The sequence below is a fragment of the Cavia porcellus genome, unplaced genomic scaffold (genome assembly GCF_034190915.1).
Source record: "Cavia porcellus strain 051 isolate PalLab524CR breed Dunkin Hartley unplaced genomic scaffold, mCavPor4.1 scaffold_17, whole genome shotgun sequence".
Lineage (NCBI taxonomy): Eukaryota > Metazoa > Chordata > Mammalia > Rodentia > Caviidae > Cavia > Cavia porcellus.
Genome location: NW_026947500.1, coordinates 60,953,340 through 60,980,847, shown reverse-complemented (window position 1 = coordinate 60,980,847; position 27,508 = coordinate 60,953,340). Strand labels below are relative to the sequence as shown.

The window sequence follows — 27,508 nt, the reverse complement described above, 5'->3', positions numbered from 1 at the left end:
CCTCTCCCAGGGTTGGGTGGGAGGCATGGAGGGCCACACTTGACTGCCCCTCTGGGTGTCACACCCACCCTTGCTCTACCTTGGACATCATTACTAACCCCCACCCAGCCTCTTCACTCAGAATTCCTTGTCCTTCCTCCCCCAGGCCTTCTTGGCCCAGCTGTCCCTCTAACAAATGCCCTTTTAGGGAGCTCTCTGCCTGGCCTTTCTTCCCCAAGGACACTGAGAATGAGGGTGGCATCCTGGGGGTCAAAGGGAGACTGGGCCCCAGTGTGGGGTCCTCAGCTGTCTGTCTCTGGGCCTGGCCCCTTTCTGCATCCTGTGTGGGCACCCCTGAAACACACATCTCATCCTGGGCTCCAGGAGGGTGCCACCAGCTCCTCTCTGCAGAGCTGGGGGATGGGGAAAAGGTGGCCAGGATGCTACCTTGCTGAACTTGAAGTTTGTGCAAACGTTTCCTCTGCAGCTCCCTGCTGCTGGGTACCAGGGGATCTAGACTTTGTGACAAGCCCCAGGGAAAAGGGTGGGCTGTGACCACTGGGTCTCGGCGCTAAATCTATATGATATTGGGACAAACAGGTGGCATTTGACTGTCCTGATGAACATGTCATGTACAGTGGTGTGGCTGCCAGCGGATGGCAGCAGGGGCCACCTGGTGGACAGTGGGGCTTGGCTGGTGTCTGCCCAGACTGGATTAAATTTCTGCTCCTAGGCAGCCTTCCTTTGCCTTGTCTGCCTCTGTCCGCCACACAGCAGCTCTGTGAAGAAGCCTAAAAAGCACATTTCCTGTTGGGCCCTCTTCTCCTGGGGGTCCCCCCATCCACTGTCCCCAGTACCTGCTACGCTGGCCTCAGTGACCCCCACACTGTGGTCTATCTGATGATGTCTCTGTCCCTTTGATTGCCTATGGCTCCCCAGGACCCTTAGTGCAAAGCTGTCTGCACTTGGCTTGTCGGGTAACCCCTTCTTGGTCTGGCTACACCAGTGACCTAGGCTTCCTGGTAACAACTTCTGGCCTTTAGGCTTTTGCTCTATGTCCTCTGCTACACTGTGGGGGAGCCCTTCAATGAGGCACAGTGTGGATGCCCCCAGAAGATCTCTGGAACTGCTGCCAGATCCTGCTTTTTTTTTTTTGGTCTTTTTGAGACAGGGTCTCTATGCAGTTCAGGCTGGCCTTGAACTCACTTTGTAGCCCAGGCTAGTCTCCAACTTGAAACGATCCTCCTGCCTCAGCCTCCCAAGTGCTAGGATTACAGGCATGAGCCACCACGCCCCACTCAGATCCTGCTTTCTGAATCTGCCATCCCTGCCTGTCTTGGAAGGGTAATGCAGGACATCACACCCTGCCGCTGTACTGGTCTCACACCCTTCACGGTCTTGCACAAGCACCCAAGACCCTCTTCCCTCTCCTGCCTGCCCCTTGGACCATGGTGAGCCCAGGCCGTGGACAAAGCCTGTCCCACCCAGCCAGCGCCCCTTGTCCGTGACTGTAAATACACTTTATTTTCCATCTTTCCCTCCAGGGCAACATGTGGAGTGTGAACAGGCAGTGTGCAAAATGGTGGTGGGCAGTGGTGGGGGGCACACTGGGAGAGCCCCACAGGTGCCCACCCTGGTTCCCAGGCTTTGTAATACTGAAGAGTGGGCGGCCAGGGAAGGGGACCAATCAGGGGTCCCCCTCCGGGAAGCGCCGGGGAGATTGCTTCTGACGCTAGGCTACTCTACTCAGGCTCCAGGAGCACCGAGAGGGTCGGCCGCAGGGTCACGAGGCCTCTGGGGAGAAAGGAGGAAAGGGGCCTGGGGACACTGCTGGACTTTGGCACCACGGAGACCCGGGGGCCACCATCAGAGGCAAGAGGGGTGGCTCTGTTGGAATACTCCAGCCCTGGGGCAGGACCTGGCCTGGGGAGGTGGGGTGGGACTGGGGCCCAGAGAGGGTATGGGAGTGGATGGAGGCTGCGACCCGCAGGAGAGGGGACCCTTTTTTTGCTGGCCAGGATAGGGGACTGCTTCCAGGGGACGATTCGGGGTGCCAGAGAGATGGGTTTCTTCATTCCTTGCAGCTGCCCAGGCTTTAGAGAAGCCAGGAGACCCCGCCAGATCCGAGCTGTCCCTACTGGCCCTCACAGCCCAGGTGGCCCCGCACACAGGAAGAGGGACTTTGGTTTCTGCTGCAGGGGCCAGGAGGCCTGCACCAGGCAGAGTAGCCCAGCTCGGCCACCTGTCCCCGCTGGCCAGGGGTTGGCTGGCCAAGGGTCACTGTGTTCAGCGGTGTCTTAGGGTGCTAATGTCCAACTCAGAGCTGCCTCTCTCTTCTCAGACCTCTAGCTCCTGGACCCTTCCCGGCAGGGCCACCTTGTGGTCAGGAGGAGGCCAGCTGGGAGTGGCACTTGCAGTGCACTCAACCCTGGGGTCTCTGTGTCTCATGCCCCCTGTCCTCACTGTTGGGGGTGCAGCCCTGTGCCCACAGAGGTTGGGCCAGGATGGGTAAACACTGTGGGGGAGGGGGAGCCTGCTGCGGGCCCTACCCTCTGCCCTCTGCCTCTGCTGCAGCTGGGCCGCCGGCCGGGGCCACAGAGGCGTAGAGTTCATGAAATGTGGCCGGCTGGGGAGCAGCCGCTCCCTACGGCGGCGCACAGGCCTCAGCCTCAATTGTCCAGGCCCTGGCTGTAGGGCGCGGCCAGCTCATCGGCATCACTGTCCGAGCTGCCCTCGCTGTCCTTGGCTGGCCGCTCCAGACGGCGGAAGAAGCGCGCATCTCGCGGGGACAGTGGGTACAGCGCGTCCTGCAGGGCGGCGCCCACGCCCACGCCCAGCAGCTCCTCATCCGAGGAAGGCAGTGAGTCCTCATCCAGGTGCCGTGTCAGGCTCAGCCCGTCGAAAGCCAGCGGGTCCTCGAAGGGCGGTGGGCCCTTCAGCAGCCGCACCTGGGGCGGGGACCCGCGCACTGGAGGCGTGCACGTCGCGCACCCGCGAGAGAGTCCGCCCGCCACCTGGCACCCCTTCCTGCCCTCCAGGCCTGTCACCTGCATTCCCGCCGCCGTATGGCTGCCCGCGCTCACCTCGGCCTTGAGCTCCTCAATCTGGTCCTTGAGCTCGCGGATGTACTGCGACGAGTCCGAGTGGTTCAGCTGGCCCTGGATGCGGCCCTCCTCTCTCTGCGGGGCGGGGCGGGCACCCGGCGGTCAGCAAGGGCAGCGCTTGTGCCCGCTCCGCCCCTGCCCCGGGCCGGCCCCGCCACGGCCACGCACCTGGATCTCCAGCTCTGCGATGCGCTGCCGCATCTCGGCCACCGCGGCCATGCTGTCCGCCTCCCGCAGGCGTACAGCCATCACCTCCTCCTTGCTCTGGAGTGGGGACAGAGGGAGGGTCAGGGTGGCTAGGGGCTCAGGACAGGCGGGCGCTGGGCGGGGCAGGCGGGCGGCACCTTGCACTCGGCCTCGGCCTGCTTGCGGCGGCTCTCGCTGAGCTGCGTCTGCAGCCCCTTGTTCTGCGCGGCCAGGTACTGCAGCTTCTCCTGCAGCGCCGCGCGCTCCGCCTCCACGCGGTTCAGCAGGTTGCGGTGGATGTGGTCCTGAGGACGGGAACAAAGCGGACCCGCGGGGTCACGGCCTGGCCTGGGGCTACCTAGTGACACCCGGGCAGTGCTGGGTGGGCGGACCGGTGCGCGGGCTCACCTGCGTCTCGAGCTCCACCACGCGCTGCCGCAGCTCGCGGCCGTCGGCCAGCGCCTGGGCCTCGCGCAGACGCACGCTCATGAGCTCATCCTGCAGTTCGCTCAGCACCAGCTTCCGCGGGGACTCCTTCCAGCGGCCGCCACGGGACAGATGGGCCTGCGGAGCGCCGGGGGGTGGGGCGGAGGCGGGGGCGGCGTCAGCCTCGGCCTGAAGATCCCCAGGCCCGCCCAGCACCCAGCCACCTCCCTCACCTGCCAGGCATCCGACAGCTCCTGCAGCTGTTGCTTCAGCTCCCTGGTGGATGCCACGGCCTCGCCCTCCCGCACCTTGAGCGCCTTCAGTTCCTCCTGTAGCCGCGCCACGTTGTTCTCGTCGGGCAGCGAGCTGTTCCTCTATGGGGAGAGAAGTGGTCAGGGCGCTGGGAGCTGTGGATTCAACACTCCTAACTCCTGTCCTCCTGCTCGCTGCTCACCTGGGGACCAGAGGGTGCCCCGGAAACAGGGCCCGGATACTCAGAGCAGATCTGTGCAACCCAGCTGAGGACTTTCGTCTGTGAAATGGGTGCAGGGCTCACACTGCTGGCCTAGGGCAACCCCAGGTGTGGCAGGGGCCCCACAGATGTGAGTGCCAAGAGCACCAGCAGGCTGGGCCCATGACCAGGCCTGGTGTCCACCCTAGCCGGGTAGAGAGGATCTCTGGGGCGCAGTACCCTGAGCTCCCTCAGGCCAGGCTGGGCCAGGCAGCCCTTCTCCCTGGGAGCACCCAGGTTGGGGGTCGGCCCACGTCCTTTCCTGGTGTCCCCCGGGCTCAGGGATGGGATTATCCTCTCACAGCCTCTTGGCCAGCTACTCACTGACCCTTGCATGGGTGCGAGCAGGTGGTTAGCAGGTCCAGTGGGCTGCACATTTTGTCCCACGTGGAGGCAGCAGCTGGACAGCGGCCCAGCTATGGGTGGGAAGGGGGCTGTGCATGGGGTGGGCGTGGCAGGTTGGTTGCAAACCCTGTGTGCTGTGGGAGTGGCTCCTGGGTGCTCTCCTGCAGCTCTAGGGAAGCACAAGTCCATTTGGGGGAGACTTAGCAAGGAGGGCTGAGCCTCAGTCGGTCCCCTGAATGGTGTCTCCCAGGGGGTGGGGAAGCCCTGGTGGCCTTGGCCTTCCCTTCCTGTGCCCCATCCCTCCATCCGGAAGCCTAGGAGAGGGCTGAGATGTGTGCGCAGCACTCTGGGGTATCGGGGAGGTGCAGCAGTCTCCCCAGGCTGCTGGTGTCCTGCGTCATCCAGAGGCACCAGGGTGGTTGTGCTTTCCTTGGGCCAGTTGCTGGGTGGAGACTGCACTGCTGGAGGAGCAGTTGCCCAGCAGGGAAGCATCCTGGGCTCAGAAAGGATGAGTGAGGATGTTTCCTCTGCAGGGACCCACTGGGGTGGGCAGGCAGGGCCAGCCCTACTTCTGCACCCCCCGAGCTCACTAAGCACCCCCTGTCTTTCCAGTCCTCCAGCATCCGCCCACAACACCCGCCCAGCTGTACCTTTTCCATGTCCAGGACCTTGTCCTGCATCTCTCGCAGGGCCCCTAAGGTCTCAGTCTCTCGAAGCCTGGACTGTTCCAGCTCTGTTTCCAGGTGGGCCACGAAGTCCTCAGTGAGGCGTGGGTTCTCCTGAGGGGACAGAGGACTGTGTGGGACCTGGGGTTGTGGGGGACCCAGGCTTTGGGTACCCCCAGACCCCCGAGCAGGGAAAGCGATGCAGGTGTGGGCATCCTGGGCTGAACCCCTATGCTGCCCGCCTAGGTATCCTGTCCTGGGCAGCCCAAGTGGCCAAGCCACTTTCCTAGGAAGGCTGCAGGGAGGGGACCTTCTGTGGCCTTAGGATGTCCTCTCGGGGACCAATTGCCCCCGTGAGGGTGGCCAGGGTGGGTGGGTGTTCAGCTCTGGCCCCTGCACTTCTGTCCTCTGCTTGCCTGCCTCCTGCCCAACTGCAAAGCATGACAGATGGAGACGGTCTGCTTTGGGAGGCCTGGCTGCCCCTGGGCCTGGTGGGGATACGTGGCCTCTGGGGTAAGAGCTGTGGTTGTCCCTCTCATGCCCTGGCAGGGCAGATCCCTGAGGGATACATCTAACCTCATCCAGCGGGCACTCCCCTCCTCCGAGGTCTTTCTGTTCCATGCCCGGGACCACTCTGGTGCTCTGGGTGTCCGGAGCCCTCCTTCAGCCCAGACGGGTGCCAGGCACAGTGCAGCGCCCCTGCTGAACACAGCCTTCTCCAGCGCCTTCCTTGGGCCTGAGCAAATGGCCTTGGGCCTTGCCCGTCTCTTCCCCCTCCTGAAGCTGGAGCTCAGGGCCTCTCTGGCTCTAGGGGGCCTCAGTGTTGCGCACCATGGATGCCAACTGGGTGGCTATGTGCAGATGCCCTGCTGGTGCCTGCCACTCGACCTCAGGATGTCCCCGGGATCTGAGGCTGCTTGCCACCGTGAGGTGGGACAGTGGAGGGAACCCATGTGGTCTCCTGTCACCCTCTCCCTTCCAGAGGGTGAGGAGGGTCCATCTGTGCCCTGAGGGGCACAGGGCAGAGGCGGCCCCATCCCCGCCTGGTACCTGCTGCTCCTGCAGCTGGCGGATGGTGCTCTGCGCCTTCTGCAGGTCCTCGGCGGCGGAACTGCACTGCTGCCGCGCCACGGCCAGCTCCCGCTTGATGACATAGTTCTCCTCAGCCTCCTGCGCCCGCGTCACCTGGCCCTGAGCACATGGAGGGAGGACCATGACCTGCTGCTTCCACTCCAGGCCCCAGGGGAGGCCCAGAATGGGTGGGAGCGGAGGGAGTGACAGCGAGGTCTCTTGCAACTCACAGCCTGGAAGGGGGTGCCCCATGGGGGTGTGAAGTATGGGAGGTAGGGGTGGCAGGATATGACGCCCCGATTTCTCAGGCTTAAGTGGGGGAATGGGGACCCCAGCCAGAGATGCCAATAGCTCCTTTCCTTGCCTGATTCTGGCTCTTGGCCTTGACAGGGGCTGCCTGTCCCTGTCCTTTGGGCTCTGTTCCGGGAGAGCTGCCAGCCCCAGGGAATACAAATCTTTCTGGGGCTGCCCCACCTTTCCCTTCCCCCACCCACTTTGGGGCCCCCATTCCAGACTTGGAGCCAGTAGTATTGTTGAGATGAAGCCATTCAAGATGAAGCAGCACAGAGGCAGGTGAGGTGGTGGTGGGCTGGGTGGTGAAGCGGAGGGGAGGTGTACAGGGCGCCAGAGGGCACGTGTGTGCACCCATCTGTGCAAGTGCATGTTTGTGTGTCAGGTCAGAGCTCAGCACAGTGCATGCACCACGCCTGAAGCCGATGCATGGGGTCCCAGGCCCTCCTGGCTCCCCGACCTGGATCCCTTGGAGAAAGCTCTCCGTGGGTCAGTGCATGCCACCCCCTCTCCCTGTCACATGCCCCCTCCCAGGAAAGCCTGCGCCTCCTTGGAAGAAGCGGAAGTAGCCCCCATGCATGATGCCAGGCCTGCCCCTCTTCACCCCTTGAATGGCAGCGGCCAGGGAAGGGGCGGTTACTGGCTGTTATGTGCAGGGACCAGGGAAGTGGCCAGGAAGGAAGGAAACCGGACAGGAAGACGCAAAGCTACAGTACCTGGATTAACCTATCAGCCAGAGCAGCGCTCTCCTACCGGGCGGGCGCGGGCGAAGGGGGTTCCGAGCGACAGGGGGAGGAGGCAGAGCGGAAGGCGCGGGGACAGGAGAGGGGAGAGACAGACAAGAACCACTTGTCACTAATGCGGTGGACTATCTCTAGAAGCAGGGGAGAGAGGAGTGAAGACCACAGAACCAGCAGGAGAGGACCTGGAGGAAGACCGAAGCCAGAGCCAGCTCCCTCCTGGAGAGGGGTTTGCAGGGAGGTCAGGTGGCTGCAGGGCTGGCCCAAGTGGGAAATCTCAGCTCTGGGAATGTTAGCCTCACTGGGGTTTTTGTTTGTTTGCTTGTTTTTCATCTGTTTGTTTGTTTTTGAGACAGGGCCTCACTATGTAGTGCAGGCAGATCCTGAATTCACTATGTAGCCCAGGCTGGCCTTGAAGTCATGGTGATGCTCCCGCCTCAGTCTCCTGAGTGCTGGGATCACAGGTGTGCACCCCACACCTGGCTATGTCAGCCTCACTGTGAAGAAGAGCGTCTAGAGCGGTCTGGGATGGGAAGTATGCTTTGAAGGGGAGCAGGAATTGAGGTCTTGAGACAAGGGCAGTGGGAATCATGGGTCTGGGTCAGCCAAGCCACTGATTCCATCCCTTCTTTTGTGGTGTGAGGGCCAGGACTGTCGTGTTCACTGTCCAGAGTCGGCACTCAGCTCCAAACCCAGGTTAGTCACAGTGCCAGTTAGGGCTGGGGCAGTGACGTCCACCCAGGCTCCTGTAATAGTCATCCGAACCTCAGTGGGACCTGGCTGGGCTCAGAGGACTTAAACTGTGCTTCTTGGAGCCTGCTTCAAGGAGGGCCCCAAGGGGGCCCAGGAGAGAGGCCTAAGGGGCTCGGGGCCCCCCGGGGGTCCACACCTCTCACCTTCTCCAGGGTCTCAATCCGCTGCTTCAGGAGCCGGTTCTCAGTCCGAAGCCTCTGCAGGGGGAGGGACAGACATCAGGGTCCACCCCCAGCCCCTACACATGTTCCCCTCATGCACTCACCGCCGAGGTCCAGGTGGGTCCCCTCGGGGGCAAGTCCACCTTCAGGCAGGACTCGGCCTGTATTATGTTTTGGATCAGTGGTTTCAGAAGCAGGGCCCATTTCTGTTCAGAGATGCCCACGAAAGAAAATTCAGTACTGTATTTGTGCACACTGGAGTACTATTCTGCCTAAAGGATACATTTGAATCATTTGTAGGAAAATGGATGTACCTTGAGACCATAATGTTAAGTGAAATTAGACACCCAACCTTAAATATTGCATGGTTTCTCTTATATGAGAAAGCCAAATTATAAAAGAAGAGAAAAATGAAGTTAATAGGAAATAAGGAGACAGATCTTTTGCAAAACGGTCAGGAACCAAGAGATGGAGGAATGGAAGAGAGATGGGAAGGAGATACAAAGAATTAGGATGTGTTATTAAGTACATGTACCAACTCTCCACGAGGAGTGTAAAAACTAAAAAAAAAAAAAAAAAAAAAAATGCCTGGCATGGTGGTGCACACCCTCAATCCCCAGTGCCCTGGGAGGCTGAGGCAGGAGGATCTCTAGTTTGAGACCAGCCTGGGAAACTCAGTGAGATCCTGTCTCAAAAATAAAAAGGGCTTGGTGTGCAGGGCCTGAGTGCAAAGGGTTTCATTGCCAGCACCACAGAAAAACCAAACCAACCAAGCAACCAACCAAACAAAAAACATAGTAAAGGAGACAAGGGCCTTTATGGCTGTGTGCGCACGCGGCCTCCTTGGAGATCTGCCTCTGACCTGTGTGCAGGTCTGGCAAGGACAAAGGCCCCTGCCCACATTTTGGAAGCTGCTGGAAGGCAGCCGGGCCCTCCTTGTGCACCCCCAGCCCCTGGCTTAGCATCTCCCGCAGGCACTGTGCTCTGAATTTGGGTCCTGCCTTCTGGACACATCTGTGACCTCATGGAGGCTTCTCTGTCTTCGCCCTCCATGCTGAGGGGTGCTGGGCGGGCATTTGCTGTTTTAGGGAAGCAGAGGACATGTATGACACGTGGGATCTGCCCTCTCCTGCACCTGGTGACGCAGATATGGTTTGGCTCACTGGGTGCAGGTCACAGAAAACCCTTCCTGTGTTGTTTGTGGGGAGAACTTTTGAAATATTTCCAGAAGTGGTGGCAGCCATCGAATCACAATGGCCACTGAGCGACATCATGGGGTGCTGGGGGGAAACCGAGTCAAACTGGGGCAGGGTCTTGTCCCAGCTTCACAGTATGGACAGGGAAGGCATGGATAGGGACCCCTGACCTCTGACCTCTGACCCATGGGTTGCTCTGCCCTCTCTGGCCTCAACCCACACCATCAAGGCCTCCTGCAGAGATATTGCTGGAGGCCTTGGACAGCCTGGCCAGGAAGTCCTCTCTTTCCAGCTTACTCCAAAGGAGAACGAGAGGAAGAATGAGCGGGAAGCTTTACACTAATCGTGGCTGTACATTTTTTCTGTGCAGCTATTGCATGCTTAATGACCCACCTGTTTAACGACTGCTTGGACTTGCGACCTGTGGTTTTTGGGTGCAGCGCTCTACCTCTTGTTTCCAGAGCCTGTGTCTTTTTGTGCAATGCCCCTTGAGCATACGGTACTTTAAGCTTAGTGGGCTGCCCCGCATAGTGCAGTACTGTTGCTTCGTTCTGCTACACATTATTACCGGGCTGCACTAAGTTACGCAAATAAAAACAACGTCACCAAGGTGGAGCCTGCTTTGGTGGTCGCGCTGCGCCCAATATTGTAATGCACGTAGTGAACACAAATCCTCTTTTTGCCACGGGATCACACGATCGGAAGTTGGTCACGAGACGGGAAATGAATGTTGGTGCCTCACGACGCGCTGCCGGGCTGGACCTCGCTACTTCGTTCGGGTGAGCCCCCTCCTAGGGGACAGCACGCGCCTCTCTGGTGCCAGGTATAGGTCTTGAGCCCAAATCTCAACCCCTTCGTGTCTCGCGTGCACACACCGAACCAATGATGTCCCCGCCGACAACTGGCCCAGGCCCTGTCCTGGACAGCAGGACACCCCCCGCGGGCCAGGCTGCAGGGACCACCCCGTGTGGCCATCAGCTCACTGTATCACTGTCCTCAGCCCCGCCCGCCCTGCTCTGCTGACCCTTCCCCTGCGGAAAGCGCACCAGTGCTGCGCATGCGCACACTTGCGCCCTGCGTCCTCCTGCCTGACCCTGTAGGGTGGCGGGTCTGGGCTGGCCGCCCGCTCCTCTCGGGGACTGAGTAACAAACTCTCCCCTCCAAGGCATCCCTCTGCCTGTCATCGCATCATCCCCGACAGGCTATAAAGCAGGCTAAGGGCAGTGGATTAACGGGCAGGGCCGTGCGAGGTGGCCTCTGAGTCCCTCGCAGGGGAAATAGGCACATAGCCCTGGGGTCTGCGGCGTCCTTGTCCACGTCAGGCTTCACGACAGCGGACGAGAGCTGGTCCGCGTCTATACAGAAGCAAGGGAGACACAGGATCTGCATAGACCTGGGTGTGAGGCGAGCTGCTGCTCCTGAGAAAAGGCTGTGCTCGAAAACCCAGGGTACCAGACAACGTCTGGAAAACCTACGGACGGGGCCTGGGCGACCGGCAGCAGGGCTCCTCCTCGGGGACAGGCGGTGCTGTCCTGGATTCTCCGCCACCTTCCCACAGGAAGTGGGGCAACGCTGACCACAGTGGTGGTGATGTTAACTCCAGCAGCACTGCAGATACCCCCATTTCGCAGAGAACTGACCGAGGTGCAGAGGCCAGCTCACCTACCAGGGTCCCACAGCTGGTCCCTGGTGAAATCTACTCTGGTCTGGTGGGCTCCAGGCTCAGCCCCTGTGTGACCTAGGTCCTGAAGAGGACAGACCAGTCTGTGTGGTGATTTTTGCCCCTACCTGTCCCCCGTACTGGGCCCAGAGGACCCTCACCCTTAGCTGTGATGCTGGCATAAGCACGTATTCAACAAATGTTTTGTTGCTAGGCATGGCGATGCATGACTGTAATGCAAGCACTGGAGAGGCTGAGGCAGGAGGATCTCCAGGAGTTCAAGACCAGCCTGGGCTACACAGCAAGATCCTGTCTCAAAAAACCCCAAATAGATCAACGAACATTTGCTTGTTGAATGACTAATAAAAATGGTGACATGGAAATCGAGGTGGGGAATGTGGGCCCAGGGAGCCCCCGTGTGGGATAGACAACAGGGTGCCCACAGCTGGCATTTGGTGCCTGCCTGCCTTGCTCTCACCAGCGGTCTCACCACCTCCTGTCACCAGACCTCGGACTGCTCCCTGCCTGACCCTGGACCCCGGGAGTTTCTGGCGCTGCCACTTGGGCTCGCTGCCCTTGGCCCCTGGACCTGCTTCCTCGCTGCCCGCCTGTCCCCTGCGCCTGCGCCCGAGCACTCCGCGGAGGCCACGACTTTGTAGTGGTTTATTAAGCGTCTGGGACCCACGTGGGCAGAACCTTGGCTGTCTTGTTTACTGCGGTGTCGCCAGGGCTGAGCAGGCGAGGCTTGGCAGGGGAAGCAGGGCCGGCGGACGTTCAGAGCCCGCAGCGGGCAGCGGCCGCCCTCTAGTGGCCAGCGCTGGAGCTGCCCTCGTGGGCCCCATCCTGCTCCCCGCTGCCCGGACTCACTTTGATCTCAATCTGCTCCTCCATCTCCTTGCTCTTCATGGCCGCGTATTCCTTCTCCAGCCTGTCGGGGAGGGGCGTGTGTGACCCCCGCCGCCTAACCAATACGGCTCCCCCGGCCCCGCCCCTGCCCGAGGGCCGCGTCGCACTGACCTCTTCATCTTCTTGGGGTTGTACTTGACCTGGTAGGCCCTGAGCACCAGCTTGTCGGGGCAGCTGTCGAACTGGTGGGGGATCACCCTCTGGAAGTACTGTGGGGATATAGGGGGCTCACTCTGTGTCCCACCGCCCCCTGGGGTAAGGTCAGCAGTGTTTCCGGCACGGGGCCTGGCCATGGCGTGGGCAGTGTTTGTGGAGTGACTGTATGACGGAGGTGAGCCGGCAGCGTGGGGTCGGGGGAGGCCAGGCCACCCTGCTGCCCTGCGCCAGGGCTCCAGAGCTGCGAGGGTAGGGCAGGAAGGAAGTGGGCAGGAGTGCCCCTGAAGCCCCTGCCAGGGGAAGGGGAGCCACGGATGGCCCCACCCCCACCCTGGTCCAGCTGCCCCCTCTGGCAACGACGGACAATGGACGCCCGTGTTCAGGGATACAACTGTGGCTTTGTGCTTTCTTCTCCAGAGCACCAGCTGGAGGCTCCTGCAGGGGGGAGGGCCTGCATGCAGGGGACCTGGTGGTGAGAGGGAGGCTGGTCCCCAGGGACTGTGGGCAGGGCAGGGCAGGGCAGGAGGGCGCCCCAGACGCCAGCTCCCTGCTTGACCCCGCCTGGCCAGGGCACTGGGGTTGAAATCACATCCGGGGCAGGCCCTGGTGAATGGTTGGGCCCCCTCTTCCCCCATGACAGCTGCCGGCTCTGGTCCCTGGCCCACCTGTGACATGCCCTCCATGTCCAGCTGCATGAGCTCCGCCTGGTTCACCTGCAGCAGGGCCAGGCCCACCCGGAACACGATCTCCAGGCCCTGCAAAGGCCAGGGGGGTGGTGAGCCTCGGCCGGGTCTGTTGGGGGCTGGTGGGTGCTCAGCCTCTGAAGCAGGCAGGTGGGGGTGCCCCCCCCCGGAGGCCCTCACCTCATACATGAAGATGTCGAAGACTCGGGTGGCCACGGGCAGGGGGAAGGTGGTGAGGAAGAGCGTGAGGAACCACGAGGAGGCGTACATGGACGTGTGGAAGCTCTGCGAGCGGAAGTGGGTGTTCAGGTCTGGAAGCTGCTCCTGTGGGGGGTGGGGAGGCCGGCGGGCATGGGCAAGCAGCTCTGGGCAGAGCTGGTTCTTTCCCATCGGGAATGCTGGGTCTCGGTGTCCCTATACCCAGGGAGCCTTCCTTGAACTGCCTAAGTCTGTCCAAAGGTCCCTTTCTTGGAGCATGGACAACGTGAAGTGGTACCATAGGAAGTGATGGCTGGAACCCTGGCAGCTACAGTGTGTCATGTGTCCACACTAGATGGGGACTGGGTCAGCTGTTCTACTGGTAGCAGCTGGTGGGGTCTTCTCAACTGTCCCAGAGGGAGCTTCTGGGGCTTGGGGTTTTGTCACTCCCCAAGGCCACACAGGGAATGAGAGGGCTGATAGTCCCTGGTCAGAGCTATCACAGCTCACCCTTGGTACGTGCTGTGCCCATTATGGCCCCCAGCATGGAGGCCCCAACTTCAGGCTGCCAGAAAGTGAGAGCCCACTGGGGGCACTGAGGCTGGAGGAGCCATTAGGACCCTGGGCTTCCTCCCAGAGCCATGCATTCTCTGTACCTGGATTTACAGGTCTGCATGGCTGTGAAGTTACTCGGTCAGGGGTGGGCACCCCCATTCTCTGCAGGCCTGGGCCCCTGCTCATGGCACTACTAGGGCCCTGCAGTTAGAACACCACCTGTCCCTTGGTTCTGGGGAGTAGGGTCCTTGCCATTGGCTTCCAGCATAAGCTGGTGTGTGTACGAGGTGTGTTTAAGTGTTGTGTGTGTGCGCAGTGTGTGTGTGTGTGTGTGTGTGTGTGCGCACACTGCCGCACTGTCTGCCAGCCAGGAGCGGGCCCTGCGGGGGCTGCTATTTATAAACACCCGTCTGCACGCCCAGTAATCAGCAGTGGCAGCCAGACAACACTCACCCTCCTTCCACCACCGCAGCGCCCGGCACCCAGGGAGGCCGTGGGTGTGTCTGTGACAGCTCCCCTTGCCCTGGCCTCGGTCTCGGTTTAGGTGCTGGGAGCCCCGGTGTGCGTGCAGGCCCTGCCCAGGCCTTCCCAGTGTCCTCTAGGGCAGTGCCCAAGAGCTCCATGGATACAGATGCACCCTCTGCGCTGGGATTTCAGGGGGTGATTACTCAGGCATGGCATCCTCATCCAGCGACTCCCAGAGATGGCCCCCTGCCCCGACTGCCCAGCTGCTCACCTGCAGCATGTACTCAAACTGGTAGATGCAGAGCCCCAGCTCAGCCATGCTGGGCTTGAAGAGCTCCCGAAGCCGGTACTCCTGCATCAGCCGCACGAACACACAGAAGGCCTCCTCCTCAGGCATCTGGGGGCACAGGGAGGATGGAGTGGGGCGGGGCGTGGGGACAGGCTGGGCACTCTTTCGAGGGCCCCGGTGCACACAGGCCTGAGTCGCCCTGCTTGTGTTTACAGATGCGAACTGCTCAGTGACCTGGATGCACAGAGGAACTGCTGATGAATGTGGCTGGCACTGTTCTGATGGAAACACTGAGGGCTGCGGGCTGGGGCTGGGACCTGAGCCTCAGTCTGGCCCCTGCCAGAGCCCACGGCCTCATCCGCTGGGCCGAGATGCCCTCCTGTCCCTTCTGCTCTCCCCCTAGCCCCTTTCTTAGCCTTTTGGTACCCATGGAGCATCCTCCAGGGCCCCTGAGCACCTCACTAGCTGACCTAGATCCCTCCTTGTCCAAGTCTGTGTCTGGGCCCAAACAGTGTCAGGACCCTGCCAGGGCAGGTTCCCAGACCCATGTCCACCCACAGGACACTCAGCCTAGCAATCAGAGGGCGAGGGTGGCTCAAGAGGAAGGCTCCAGTCCTGGGGGAACGGTAGATGGGCCCCCCTGGGGTGTACCTGGCCCTCCCCTGCCGCCTACCTGCATGAGGAGCAGGCCCACGATGAAGGCGCTGCCCTGGCAGTAGCCCACCTCCCGGTCCACCAGGGAGTAGGCCTGTAAGGAATGCGACTGGGTGAGCACGGGGCCGCCCAGGCACTGACCCCAGGGGCCAGGGTGCGGGGTGGCCGGGCCTGACCTTCATGACATTGAAAAGGACCTCCTGGCCCAGGCTGTCCTGGCCCTTGAAGAACTCGTGCTCGGGGTAGGTGCGGGCGATGTCCCTGCGGATGAGCTTCTCGCACGGCGAGGACATCTTGAGCAGCTCCGAGTATTGGTTCTTGACTGGCATGTCCGTGGCGCTGCACAGCAGCTGCCAAACGATGGCCCGGAAGTGGTGTGGGATGCCCTTGCGGATCAGCTCCTGCCGCAGGAGGGGTGGGGAGACGAAGCTGGACTACACCCCACAAGGGGCGCCCTGCCACACCCTCGCCCTCCCAGAGCATCGGCCAGCAGCCCCCGCCCCGGCCACCTTGAGCAGTTTCTCCTTTCGACGCCGCCATTCCTCCCACTCGTTGGCGATGCGTCCCCACAGGATCCATGTGTCCTCCTCCAGGTGGCTCAGATTGGAGGAGGCCGATGAGCTGGACACCAGCGAGGAGCCACTGTTCCGCCGAGAGCCGTTCATGGAGCGCATGGACTTGGAGTCGGCTTCCAGGAGCCTGGGGGGGGGGGGGGGGATGGGAGAGGAGCTTGCTGGTGGCTCCGCGGGGCTTCCTGGGGACCGGGGCTCTCTGCAAACTCTGGGTCACTCTAGGTCATTTTTGCTGAGTGACTGTGGCTGGTGACCTGAGCCCGAGGCTGGTCCTCATCCATTGGACCTAGGACTATTGCACTCCTGTTCTGTGCCATGCAACATCCACATCATCTAACCCTCCCTACTGAAGGCTATGGGCGGGCTTGGGGGAACCCCCACTTTATAGGTGGGGCTTGGAGAGGGAAGCCTGGTGGGGCATTCCTAGCTGCCGAGGGGCTATATTACTTAACTCGGTGTTTCTTTTCTTTTCTTCAATGCTGGGTGTTGCACCCAGCATCTTACACTGAGCTGTACAGCCCACTCCCCTTTTTTATTTATTTTTTTAATTTTGAGACTGGGTCTCCCTAAGTCACTAAAAGGCTCAGGCTGGGTCTGAACTTTGGATGCTCCTGCCTTCATCCCCCAAGAGTGCTGACAACTCTGTGCTTCTGACACTTTGACACCTGGGCCCTGGAGACCCTGGAGGGCTGGACCTCCTGATGCCAGCTAGTTCCTGGAGAGAGCAAAAGACCAGCTCCCTGTGAGGACATCCTTTATATGCAAACCAACCAATCCTGAGCCCACGCCCTCCCCAGCTCCTCTACCAGGCCCTCCTACCCTGTCCACTGCCCACCCGCTCAGTTGCCCCTGCAGCAGGGAGCTGACACCCTGGATGTGCCTGGAGCTGCTCGGAAAGATCTCCCTGCCCCTTCCCATGGAGACCCCCCATGAGACCTTGAGACCTCCCAGGCTGGCCCCAAAGAGCATGGGCTGGTCCCTGGCTCAGGATGCCCCTTCGCTGTGGTTGCCCCTGGTATCTGAGTAACTATAAAGCCTGCATCTGGTATGGGCTGGGTGGAGTAGTTCAGTGGTACAGCACTGGCCTGGCATGTGCAAGGCTCTGGGTTCATCCCCCGCACCACAAACTGAACAAAACACAACCCACAAAAAGAACCAAAATCTCTGCCTTTTGAGACAGGGGCAGGGCAGAGACAAAGGAGGAGTGTGGGAGTACAAAACAGGCTCAGAAAATGATGGTTAGGCTCACCTGACCTTTTTTTTTGATACTGGGGATTGAATTCATAACCTCATGCTTGTCAAGCAGGTGCTTATGCCTCTAAAGTAAACCCCTGGTGCCTTTTTTTGGTTTTTGAAACAGGCTCAGGTTCAGGCTGGCCTCAAACTCTGGGCAATCTTCCTGCCTCAGCCTCCCAAGTACTATGATTATAGGTACCTGGCTCATTTGACCTTTTGAAACCTCTGTCTCTGCAGTGGGGTTGTAAGAACAAAGAGTGATGTCCTTTCCAAGTGTCCCCAGATAGCTGTTACCTCCTCGTTCAGTGTGGGCCCAGCTTGGAGTGTGAAGGAGCCCTGGGAACTTCTGCCAGGGGCCCAGGCTGCACCCCAAGACCTTCACCCTAGACCCCAAGCTCTCACTCACCGATTCTGTTCCTCGAGCTTGGCCAGTAGCTCTAGCTCATCTGGGCTGAGGTTCTCAGAGTCTGAGGTGGGGGAGCAGGTGGGGACCGACAGGGCCTCCTGGGAGGAGGAATCTGGGCTCAACGTTGGGCTCGCCATGGTGGGCAGGCTCCTCGGCTGTGGGCGGGGCCAGGTTACAGCTCTGTCTGGGGTCCAGAGATGCATGAGGTCAGCACCGCGTCAGTTCCCACCCTGCCCGATGGCTTTGGGCCCACCGAGTCCTCCTGTTCCCTGGCCCCGACACTTCTGCACCCAGGCTTTCCAATCCTGAGCTGCCCCTGGGGAACCCCTGGCTCGCATGTACCCCAACTCAGTGGCCAGTCAGGTTGGCTCTTTCTCCCCAGATCCCAGCATGGGGATCCCTGCCAGGGGACAGGAGACTGGCGGCCAGGAGCAGAGCCACCCAACTGACCCTGGGCGCAAAGGCCGAGGCCTGGCTCTATAGCCCGCATCTGCAGCAGGGCCTGGCCTGAGGCTTCCTGTCACCCGAGGTCCTAGGCATCCTGCAGGGTGCTGACAGCTTGGTCCTTGTCCCAGACCTTGGCTGGCACTGGGCGCCCAGCGTGAGCCTCTGAACTTGCCCATCTCATCACCAGAGTGGGCTGCTGGCATGGCCAGGCCAATTATTCTTCACTGTTAATTGTCTGGCGCTGCTCATGGCCGGAAGAGCAGACTCCCCTTGGGCTGGGAAGCTAGGGATGCGTCAGAGTGCCAGGAATCCGGGCCCTGGAGGACACACAGCCAGACCTGCAGGCCCTGCCGGGTATCTGACCTCTGCCAGCCATGTGCTGGGCGCTGCTCCCTATCCTTCCTAGCGTGGTCTGCCCTCACTTTCTGGGGCTTCAAGGATACTGGCTTCTTGCAGAAGAACTCTGCTCCTGTGAGGCTCCAGGGCACGGTGCTGCCTCGTGCTCTCCTTGGGTGCTTGGCACGGAGTCTGCTCTGTTCCTCTGTATCCCACCTGATCTGACTCTGGCAGCAACCCCAGAGGGGCTTGGCTGGGTCCATGGCTCTCTGGGCAGCAGACCATGTTATAGCTCTAGAGTCTGAGGTCACCGGGAACCTTCCTGGACCTTTGGACTCGGCCCCAAGGGCCAGCCGGACTTCACCCTGGCCTGCACTTGATTCTGGCCCTCCCTCCTGCCACCTTGTCATGGGATGGGGCCCAGAGGCCTCCTCTCCAGGATGTGGCTCCAAGGGCCCGAGGTCCTGTCTCCAGCCCCCCAGGACTGCCCTGGTCTGTCGGGACCTCCTGTGGCCCGGCTGGCTGGGAACCACGTGCTCCAAAGGCCAGGCCACCAGGGCCTCCTGCAGAGCCAGCCCAGCTGGACAAGAAGCGCTGAGCAGAAAGATCTTGGTGGATAGGGAGAGGGTGGGGCGGCAGCCCCAGAGCTGGAAGACAGGGCTGGGGAAGGTGTGGAGCCAGGGTCAGGGTCTCAGAGCTCCCGCTGGGCCAAGGGGGTGTCAGCCTCACCCTCAGAAGGAGCTAAAAGATGCTAAGGCTGTAACACAGCACTGAGAATGGGGCAGCTCCAGGGTTCTGACAAAAAACCCCCAAACCTCTAAAGCCCAGAGGCTGCCTCCAGCAGTCTGTTCAGCTATTTATCACATACTCATATTAGTAAGTAAAATGCATTCAGTGTGCAGGGCTAAAGTTTAGTCTGAGAGACAGGAACCTCTCAGGCCCTCCAGAACTTTCTCCTGACCCATCTTCGCACTCTCCCATCTTTGTACTCTCCAAGCACTGCCCAGGCCTGGGAGGATTCCTCCCGAGGTCTGTGTGCATGCACATACACATGCACATGTACACTCTTGCATGTACACACACAAGCACACATGAGCACATGCATGCCCACACATGCACACACACATGTGCACACAGTGAGAGACACCCAGGAACATATGCCCATTTACACATGTACACGTTCTCAGTCACACCCACACACCACATGCACACACACCTGTGCACACACATTCATGCACATACTCTCACAAACATACACACACACACACTTGGAAATACACCTGTGACACACTGACACACACAAAGCACATGGACACTAGGACATACACATGGGGGCACATGCATTCACCTGCTCTCACATCACATGCAGACTCACATACATTCTTATACACACATTCACCCTGCCACATGTGCACACACTCAGGTGCACACTCACCTACACTGAAGCACGCTACTGTACACTCACAGTGCTGTCACACTCACCCCCATTCTAACTCACATGTTCATGCTCGTGGGTACACACACACACACGCACACACACACACTTCCTGCACCTCCACACCCCAGGAGGCACGGGTGGATTTGCACCTAGGGGCTGGCTTCTTGCTGCGTCCCAGCCCTGAGGTGGCCCTGCTTCCCTCTCCACGGCGCCTCAGCTCTCATGGGCTTGGGCACCGGGGTCAGCACGGACCATGTGCCACCTGTGGGGCTGGGCAGTGTCCCAGGCAGGGCACAAGGAAGGTGAGGCCATCCCTGTGGGACACGCTGCCATCCTCCCTTGCTGCCTGGGAACAGCGGGGGCCCAGGGTCCTTACACCCTCAGCTCAACCCTCTGCCTCTGTGCCACCTCAGCTGCCTGTGTGTGGCGGGTGGTCCCGATGGGGTTGCTGCTGTCCTGCTGGCACTGCCACAGCACTCCACGATGAGCCTCAATTCTGGAGCAATTGGGGTGGGGTAGGAAGGCTCAGGTGCTTTCCCTGTCCCTCTCGGGGCACCGCCCCACAGGCCACTTCTGTCCTCAGGTCACTCTCTCCTGGTAAACCACACGGGGCTCCTGCCGCATGCCTCGCTCCTCTTAGGCCAGGGTCTCTCCTCTTCCTCCCTCAGTCTCAGGGCCCGAGTGACCCAGCATACACAGGTGACTCTGCAGCCTTTATCAGCAGCATTTCCTTTTTTTTTTTTTTTTTTTTTCCGTTTGCGGTACTGGGGATTGAACTCACGACCTCGTGCTTGCCAGGCAGGCACTTATGCCACTGAGCTAAATCCCCAGCTGAGCATTTCCTTTCTATAAAGCTTGGGTCAGGATTGCCCAGGGCCTGTAGAGCTCCAACAGCCCCACCCCTTTCACAGGTGCCACCAAGGCAGGAATCAAACACAGGGCAGGATGAGGCCAGGTAGTTTCTCAGAACCTTGAGTGCAGAATTAGCACCCAACCCAGCAACTTCCCTCCTGGATATCCACCCAGACAGATGAAATATCCTCCATCCAAACACTTGAACACAAACACCCACTGTCTGTAGCACTGCCACAATGACTCCAGAGTGGAAACAACGCAGATGTCCAGCTATGAGTGAATGTGACACGAGAAGTGGCCCCTCTCACCATGGACAATACTCAGCCCTGAAAAGGAACGAAGTACCAACCAGTGCTACGACACGAACAAACCTTAGAGCCATTGTGCTGGGTCGGGGGCAACCAGACACAAAAGGTCTAAAACTCTACCCTTCCACTTAGGTATAAGATCTCCAGGATAGGCCAGTCCATGGGGACAGAAAGTTAGTTAGTGATTGCAGGAGCTGGGGAAGGGAACAGGAGTGGCTGTTTAATCTACACAGGGTTTCCCTTTGGGGTGGCGGAACTACTTGGGAATCAGATAGCGTCATGGTGCCACAAAACTGCCCTTCCTGGGGATGGGGTTATAGTTTATATAGATTATGCAAATTAGGTGGGCAGGCGGAGCCTGTGGGTGGGCCCAGATGTGGGCGGGGCTTCAAAAGAGGTTGGAAAATATTGCAGGAGCCCAGTGGCTTTGCAGTTTAAAAAGAAAAGGTGAACCGGTTATGATGGCGCACCCCTATCATCCCGGCACTCGGGAGGCTGAGGCAGGAGGATTGTTGCAAATTCGAGACCAGTCTGGGGTACAAAGTGAGTTCAAGGCCAGCCTGAACTGCATGGCGAGACCTTGCCCCTACTCCCATCCCCACCCACACCCCCCAAAAGAAAGGAAAGGTGGGCTCTTACTTTAGGTCCGTCTGTCTTTCTGTGCTAAGGTGCTGCCTGCTCAGGCCTGGAGCTGGCCCTGCCCTCTCTTCAGGCCAGGCCCGGGTGTCCCTTGCTTCTCTGTTAGCTGGTTTGCTCTTGGCTGGGGGAGCCGAGGCTGCGTCACCTCCCGTTGGGTCTCGTGGGGCTCCATACACTAGGCCGCCACGGCCTTGAGAGGAACAGCAGCAGCAGTGCCGCTGTCTTGTCCCAAACCTTTTAGTGACACCTGGGGCCAGGCCAGCTTGGGCAGCTTTGCCTGGTGGCAGGCCCTCGAAGTTGTCCAGGCTGGGCTCTTCCTACCTCAGCCTCCCAGAGCCCAACATGTACCGCCATGCTCCTCAAGTCTAACTATGAAATCATTCCTGTCAACCCGGCTGTCTTGGGTGCCTGGCTCCCTTCCCAACCCCTCTAGGACCTCTTCCACCCTGGCCCACTGCACGTGCTATGACAATGACCCCTGCTGCCCTGCTGGCCCAGGAATGCTCGGAGGGCGAAGGCCTGTCTGAATGTTCTGTCCTGAGTCCTATGTTCACTATTAGCATTCAGTAGGTGCTCAGTAAACAGCTGTGAATGAATGAAGGCAGGAACTTCTGGGCCCCTCCGTGGACCGCTCAAGGCCAGAGTCAGCAGTGTGGGCCGAGAACGCCCATGCTCTGGAGGGCAGGAGGAGGATGCTGAGCTCACCCTACCTCTGTGGTCTTCCTCCCCCAAGCCGAGAGCTCATGCTAACCATGAAAACACACCACACACGCTCACACTGGGGACCCCACAAAACACCAGCCAGTTCTCCTTGGAACTGCAAGGTCACTGAGGACAGGGAAGGTCTTGGAGAAGCCTGGGGAAGTGTGATGACTAAATGCCATACAGAATCCTGACTGTCCCAGGGACAGAAAAGGACATTAGGAAGTCAGGTCTGGTGAAATCCCTGCACTCAGGGAGGCTGAGACAGGAGGACCAAAAGTTCAAGCTCAGTCTGGGTAATTTAGTGAGATCTTGTTTCAAAATAAACATGAAAGGCTGGGGATATCACTTGGTGGGTTGAATTCCCAATAACCCCTCCAACCCCCACTGAAAAGACACTTAAGATACATCCTATCCCTAAAACACAATTTTAAAACTTCCACGTGAGTGTAGACAGAAGCACAGGACAATCTGGGACACATGAAAAGTGCCGTGTGCACACAGGGTTCCGTGCTGGCATCTGGTTCGGCTGCAGTGGGCAGGATTTGAACTTGGATGATTTATTCTGGACCCTTTGCCCTAAACCTGCTCTCCATCCATATTCCTTTACTTTAGAAAGGATACACATAGAGCCTGACGTGGTGGTGCACACCTGTCATCCAGCCCTCGGGAGGCTGAGGCAGGAGGATTGCTGTGAGTCCAAGGGCAGCCTTGGCTACACATAGTGAAACCCTGTCTCAAAATTTAAAAAAAAGATACGCAGAAAACACTCAGTGCGACTGAATTTTGGCTCCTTTTGGTCCTTGCTTCTGAGTGTTGATTCTCCTCCTCCAGCAGACATTCCCCGTCCTGGCTGGCTCCCGATCCTGGAGCCTGGCAGGGCCAACTCTCCTGGCTCCTTCTCCTTGCAAGGGTGGGTAATGGAGGGGTGGGTGGCCCTGGGATGACAAGGGGGGCAGCAGGAGGTAACTGTCTACTCTCATCTCAGCCCCAGTTCTAAATGCTCACCACGCCAACCTGGCAGCGTCCATACCCTTGGCCTTAGAGTAGGAAGAGGTATCCCAGATCTCTGAGCTGCGAGGGACACCCTCAGAGCCAGCAGCCTGGATCTGATGCTGTCCCCACCCTCTGCACGAGCTCTAGGACCATCTGCTTTGCTTACCACCCCCTCCCCACTCCCCTCCATGCTGGGATTGAACCCAAGGCCTCTGCACTGACTACATCCCTTTTATTTTTTTTTTTTTACACCCTACCCCTTTTCTAGTTTTAATTTTGAGACAGAGTCTTGCTTAGGTGCCCAGGTGGGGCTGGAACCTGTGGTCTTCCTGACTTAGCCTTCTAGAATACTGGGATTATAGGCACACACCACCCTGCCCAGTTTTGCCTCAATTTTAAAATCTGCAAACAAGGCGAAGGATAGTACCTGCCTTGTGGGTCTGGCTGGTGGAATAAATGAGCTAAAAACTGTTTTGTGCTCAGGGAGGGATGGCCTGTGATATTAATTCCAGGGCTAACTGGATAGTTCTATGAGGCCTGGAGCCATTCAGTCTCCCCCCCTTTTTTTTTGAGATAGGGTCTTGCTATGCAGTTCATGCTGGCCTTGAGCTCACTTTGTGCCCAGACTGGTCTTGAATTTGCAACGATCCTCCTGCCTCAGCCTCCTAAGTGCTGGGATGACAGGTGTGCACCACCATGCCCAGTGCAGACCACCTTGGGATTTTAGGGTCTGGGGTATTATCAGACATTCAGTGTTTGCCAAGTGGATGAACAAACCCTGCCTCTCTGGTGGGCCTGCCTCTGGGTGTAGTGACCCTGTTTAAAGATCACACGCAGTAAGACTGTCATCACCATCATCACTGTTAGTAGTAATAACAGCAGCGGCTCGGGCCTCCGAGCTAAGATGGAAGGGTGGACCACTGCAACCTGCTGATTCCCTTGTGACCTAAAAAGTTTACTACCCTGGGCCCTGGCCAGCTTACTTCCTGCTCTGTAACAGGCTCACCTTGGGCAAGCCTCCCATTTCTCTATGTGAGCGCCCTTGAGGATGACGAAGGAAAAAGATGAAAGGCTTTCGGGGACAGGCGAAGAAGACAAGTGGCATCTTGCAAAGGGCCCTGGCTGTCTGAGGCCAGGATGGTGGTCTGGAGCAGGGAGAAGGTGTGGCAGGCCAGCCCTGCCTTCAAGCTCTCCCTTAAGAAAGCTCTGCAGCCCCTAAAACTAAACATGACATTGCTTAGCAGGTGCGTTGCCCACTGGCTGGGCTGGGCTGGGGGACAAATCTCAGCGAAACTAGGGATCCATTTTGCTGAAGATTGCCTGCAGTGAGGGTCACCAAGACCTGTAGGATGAATCTCACTGAACGAGGCTGGGAGAAACATGCCTCTGGTGAACCAAGGTGCCTCCCATCTCCTGGGCCTCGGTCCAAGCACTTCTGCTGCTTAGGACACCCTTCCTGGCCACGCCTGCCTGGTGACTGCACCCCTATGTCACCACTGCTGTGCCTTCCCTGGCACACGCAGAATTTGGTCTGCTGCTCCCCTATCGTAGCCGTGGGACGCCATGGCAATGGCTTGTGTTGGAATCCTGGCTCCTCTGGGTTGTTCGGAGGATTAAATGAGATAATATGCAGATGGCTCTGGGCACAGTGCCGAGCACAGAGCATGGGCTTGAGCAGCGTGTGCTTCTGATGTCAGCTCTCCTGTTGTGCCAGCCAGGGGGGCTCTGGGTTCAGGCAGGGGCTACATTCTATGTTCCTTCGTGCCCAGTGCCTCAGTTCCAGCGAAGGAACAGGGCTTCGACCATCACAGTCAGCACCCATGTTCCACAAGAGGAGCCAGCAGCCTGTGCTCTTCCCTGTCAGCCAGCACCAGCCTGAAAACCTGGATGTGCATCCCTGGCCTAGTCCAACTGGCTAGACTGTGGCTCTGGTCTATCCTGACCCCGCTATGTCAGTGCCAAGTCCCATCCCGGGGGGGCTCCGGAGTCTGCTTCCCATGTGCTGGTAACCATCAGAGTCTCTTCAGCAAGTCAATAGGCCAACCTCTTCCTACATGAAGCAGGACATTCACGAGGGACATCAGGACAAACAGCCACCAGTCCTCAGCTCACCATGCCAGGATGGTCGAAAATCACACACGATACATCTCTTATCCTTCTGGCCCTGGCTCAGGTCAGCTCCCTACAAGACAGCTCAGCCCAAGAGACAATCATTAGCCATCGAGGCCAGCGATGGGGGTGGCCAGGAGTAATGTCACAAGTAGGTGACTGTCCTCCTAGACCCTATCTATAATCCTCTTCCAGATGTCACTAGGATCAGAGCCACACCCGAACCTCATCCCCTCCCCTGCAGTACATAGTACTGTCCTGTGAATTTATCCTCCCATTTCCCAGATGGGGAAACTGAGGCTCAGAGCTGGGATGAGCTTTGTACCAAGGCTGAGCAGAATCTGGGGTTTTATTGGCGGTTTTCTGGGCATGCGTGTAAGAAGGCTCCCAGCATGGAGACCAGGTTGTACTGGGGCTGGCTTGATCTGCACCCCTCTTTACACCCTATAGTCCTAAACCACATCATCTCCCCAGCTTGGGGATCTGCCTTGCCTCATCCCTTGGGCCAGAGCCAAGCTACCTGCAAATCCTTCCACACCACCCAAAGTCGACGGCAGAGGCCCAGGGGAACCCACAGGTGGGACCCCAGACTGACAGCTGTGGGGTAGCAGGAAGATGGGTGAGAAGGGAGCTGATGCGACCAGGAAAGAGGCCAGGGACGTGAGGAACTCAGTCACAGCCTGGCTGGCGGGGAGACAACCAAGCCCAGCGTTCCCTCATGCTCTACACCAGCCAGCCTCCTCAGCACATTCTTCCCTCCTGAAAATATTCCTTAACAAAGAGCTGTGTGCCTCTGGAGGGTCCTGATCCAGCCCAGAAGATCCCAAATGCCAGGCTAGCAGGAAGTTGTTTTGTTTTGGCCCAATGCAGAGGTGGTGGGCGAAAGGGCTCTCAAGTACGCTTGGGGGCCAGCCCCGAGCAGCAGCCTGGATAGCTGTGAACTGTCATCAGAAGCCAGCACATAGACAGGGTCAGCGTGCTGGTCCTACCAGTATGGCCAGGCTTCTGGACTAGGGCCAGGAGCAGTTACAACCTCATCCTTTCCCACAAGGGAAGGTGGCACAGATCAGGGGGTGGCCAGTGGGTCCTGCTGGGATGTTTTGGGGACAGAGAGTGTGTGAGAGGATGACAATTGGAAGAGGACTGGGGTCAGTGCTTGGAGGGGTCCTGGGAGATTTCTGGGGCCCCAACGCCCTCTGGTGCCCAGTGTGGGTGCTGGCTCAAGGAGGCTGGGGTGGAGGGGTGGGCAGTCACCTAATGTCTTCCAAATCTTTGCCTGAGCTGGCACAGCTGTTGGGGCTCTGGGAGGCTCTGGGCTAGTGGGCTAGAATAAGCAGTTCTGTGTGTGTAAGACTGCAAATGCTCGGGTCTTGTCAGTGCTCTTAAGTTTCTGTGTGTGTGTGTGTGTGTGTGTGTGTGTGCCAAGCGTGTGCATGCATGTGTCTCTCATAAAGACGGGTGGGGAGGGCGTGTCAATGGGTGGGAAGGGCAGCTAGTCTCCACCCCTTAGGAGGTCCTGAGCCCAGAGGTGAGGGAAGATTTCTCAGAGAGCTGACATCCAGATGGGTCAAGATGAGCATCCCTGTGGAGAGCTGCCACAGTGTGCTGGGAAGACCCCTAAGAATGATTTTCAGGGGTGCTCTTGGGCCTGGGGACTGGGATGGGAGGTGGGTCAGGCTGAGCCAAGACCTGTGGGGTAGGGGTGGGCACCTCGGTTTTAAGAGGCTAGGCAGGGGTCCTGGGGTTCAGGAGGGATAGGTGGGTTCCTGAGACCAGTCTCCTAGGGGGAAAGGAGGGGGAAAGCAAGCAGGAAGACAGGATGCCAAGTGTGGGGGTATTAGGCGGGCAGTGTTAAGACTCGTGCAGATGGAGGGGTCCTAGAGGATGATTGGGGTGAGTGGTGGGGCAGGGTTCTTGGACTTGGGGGGCGCTCTTGGGGGGGCGGGTCTGCGGTAGTGGGGGATGGGAGAGTCCTAAAAGGGGTCTTGAGGGTCTCTGCGAGGAGAGGGAGGGGGTCCTGGGGCTGCGGGGCCTCCCAGGGAGAGGACAGGGTGGGGGAGGGAGCACTGCGGGGCGCCCCGGGAGGGTCGGGGGGATCAGGGAGGAGGATGGGCGGGGGCCAGGGCCTGAGGGGTCGGGGCCAGGGCTGAGGTGCCGAGGCCTCTCGCGCGGACTCTGGGATGAGATGGTCCGAGTGGCGGTCTTGCCGATTCCCGCGGGCCGCAGCGCCGAGCCGCCAGCCTCAGCAGGCGCCCGTCCGGGAGGCCCGGCCCCTGCCGCCCTACCTGCGCCAAGTGTGCCGCCATCGCCGCGCCGAGCCTCTCTGTCCCGGGCCGCGTCGCCGGAACCTTGCCGCGCCGCTTGCCCCGCAGCCCCGGCCCGGCCCCCTCAGCCGCCCCCCGGGACCGAGGCCGCCGCCGGCTCTGCCGCTGCCATTTCACCCGCTGACAGGAGCCGCTGCCCCGCCCCC

At 59.4% G+C, this 27,508-nt stretch overlaps 1 protein-coding gene across 4 annotated transcripts; it reads right to left on the bottom strand.

The window, feature by feature from the left end:
- Positions 1–1,484: 1,484 nt before the first annotated feature.
- On the bottom strand, positions 1,485–27,508 carry Evi5l (ecotropic viral integration site 5 like). 4 transcript variants are annotated; one of them, XM_004999589.4, is made up of 20 exons: positions 27,324–27,508; positions 17,209–17,392; positions 15,504–15,693; positions 15,171–15,395; positions 15,014–15,088; positions 14,323–14,448; positions 13,014–13,157; positions 12,816–12,905; positions 12,106–12,203; positions 11,956–12,016; positions 8,215–8,268; positions 7,295–7,327; positions 6,267–6,407; positions 5,202–5,330; positions 3,929–4,069; positions 3,678–3,833; positions 3,428–3,574; positions 3,252–3,347; positions 3,063–3,158; positions 1,485–2,927 (listed from the first exon to the last, which is right to left on the bottom strand). In XM_004999589.4, the coding sequence occupies exons 2-20, from the start codon at positions 17,343–17,345 to the stop codon at positions 2,649–2,651; spliced, it is 2,418 nt and encodes an 805-aa protein (XP_004999646.1). In that variant the 5' UTR covers positions 17,346–17,392; positions 27,324–27,508; the 3' UTR covers positions 1,485–2,648. The 4 variants fall into 4 exon arrangements, with proteins under 4 accessions (XP_004999646.1, XP_003461448.2, XP_013007084.1 ...); XM_003461400.5 differs by having other exon boundaries at positions 1,485–1,773; XM_013151630.3 differs by lacking the exon at positions 7,295–7,327.

Coding starts and splice junctions, on each gene's coding strand:
- Evi5l (XM_004999589.4), bottom strand. CDS start 17,345: ATGGCGAGCCCAACGTTGAGCCCAGATTCCTCCTCCCAGGAGGCCCTG. Junction 8,269..11,955: donor AGGAGCAGATTGAGATCAAA/GTGAGTCCGGGC, acceptor CTCCCCCTGCAG/AGGCTTCGGACTGAGAACCG. Junction 3,159..3,251: donor TCGCAGAGCTGGAGATCCAG/GTGCGTGGCCGT, acceptor CCCGCCCCGCAG/AGAGAGGAGGGCCGCATCCA.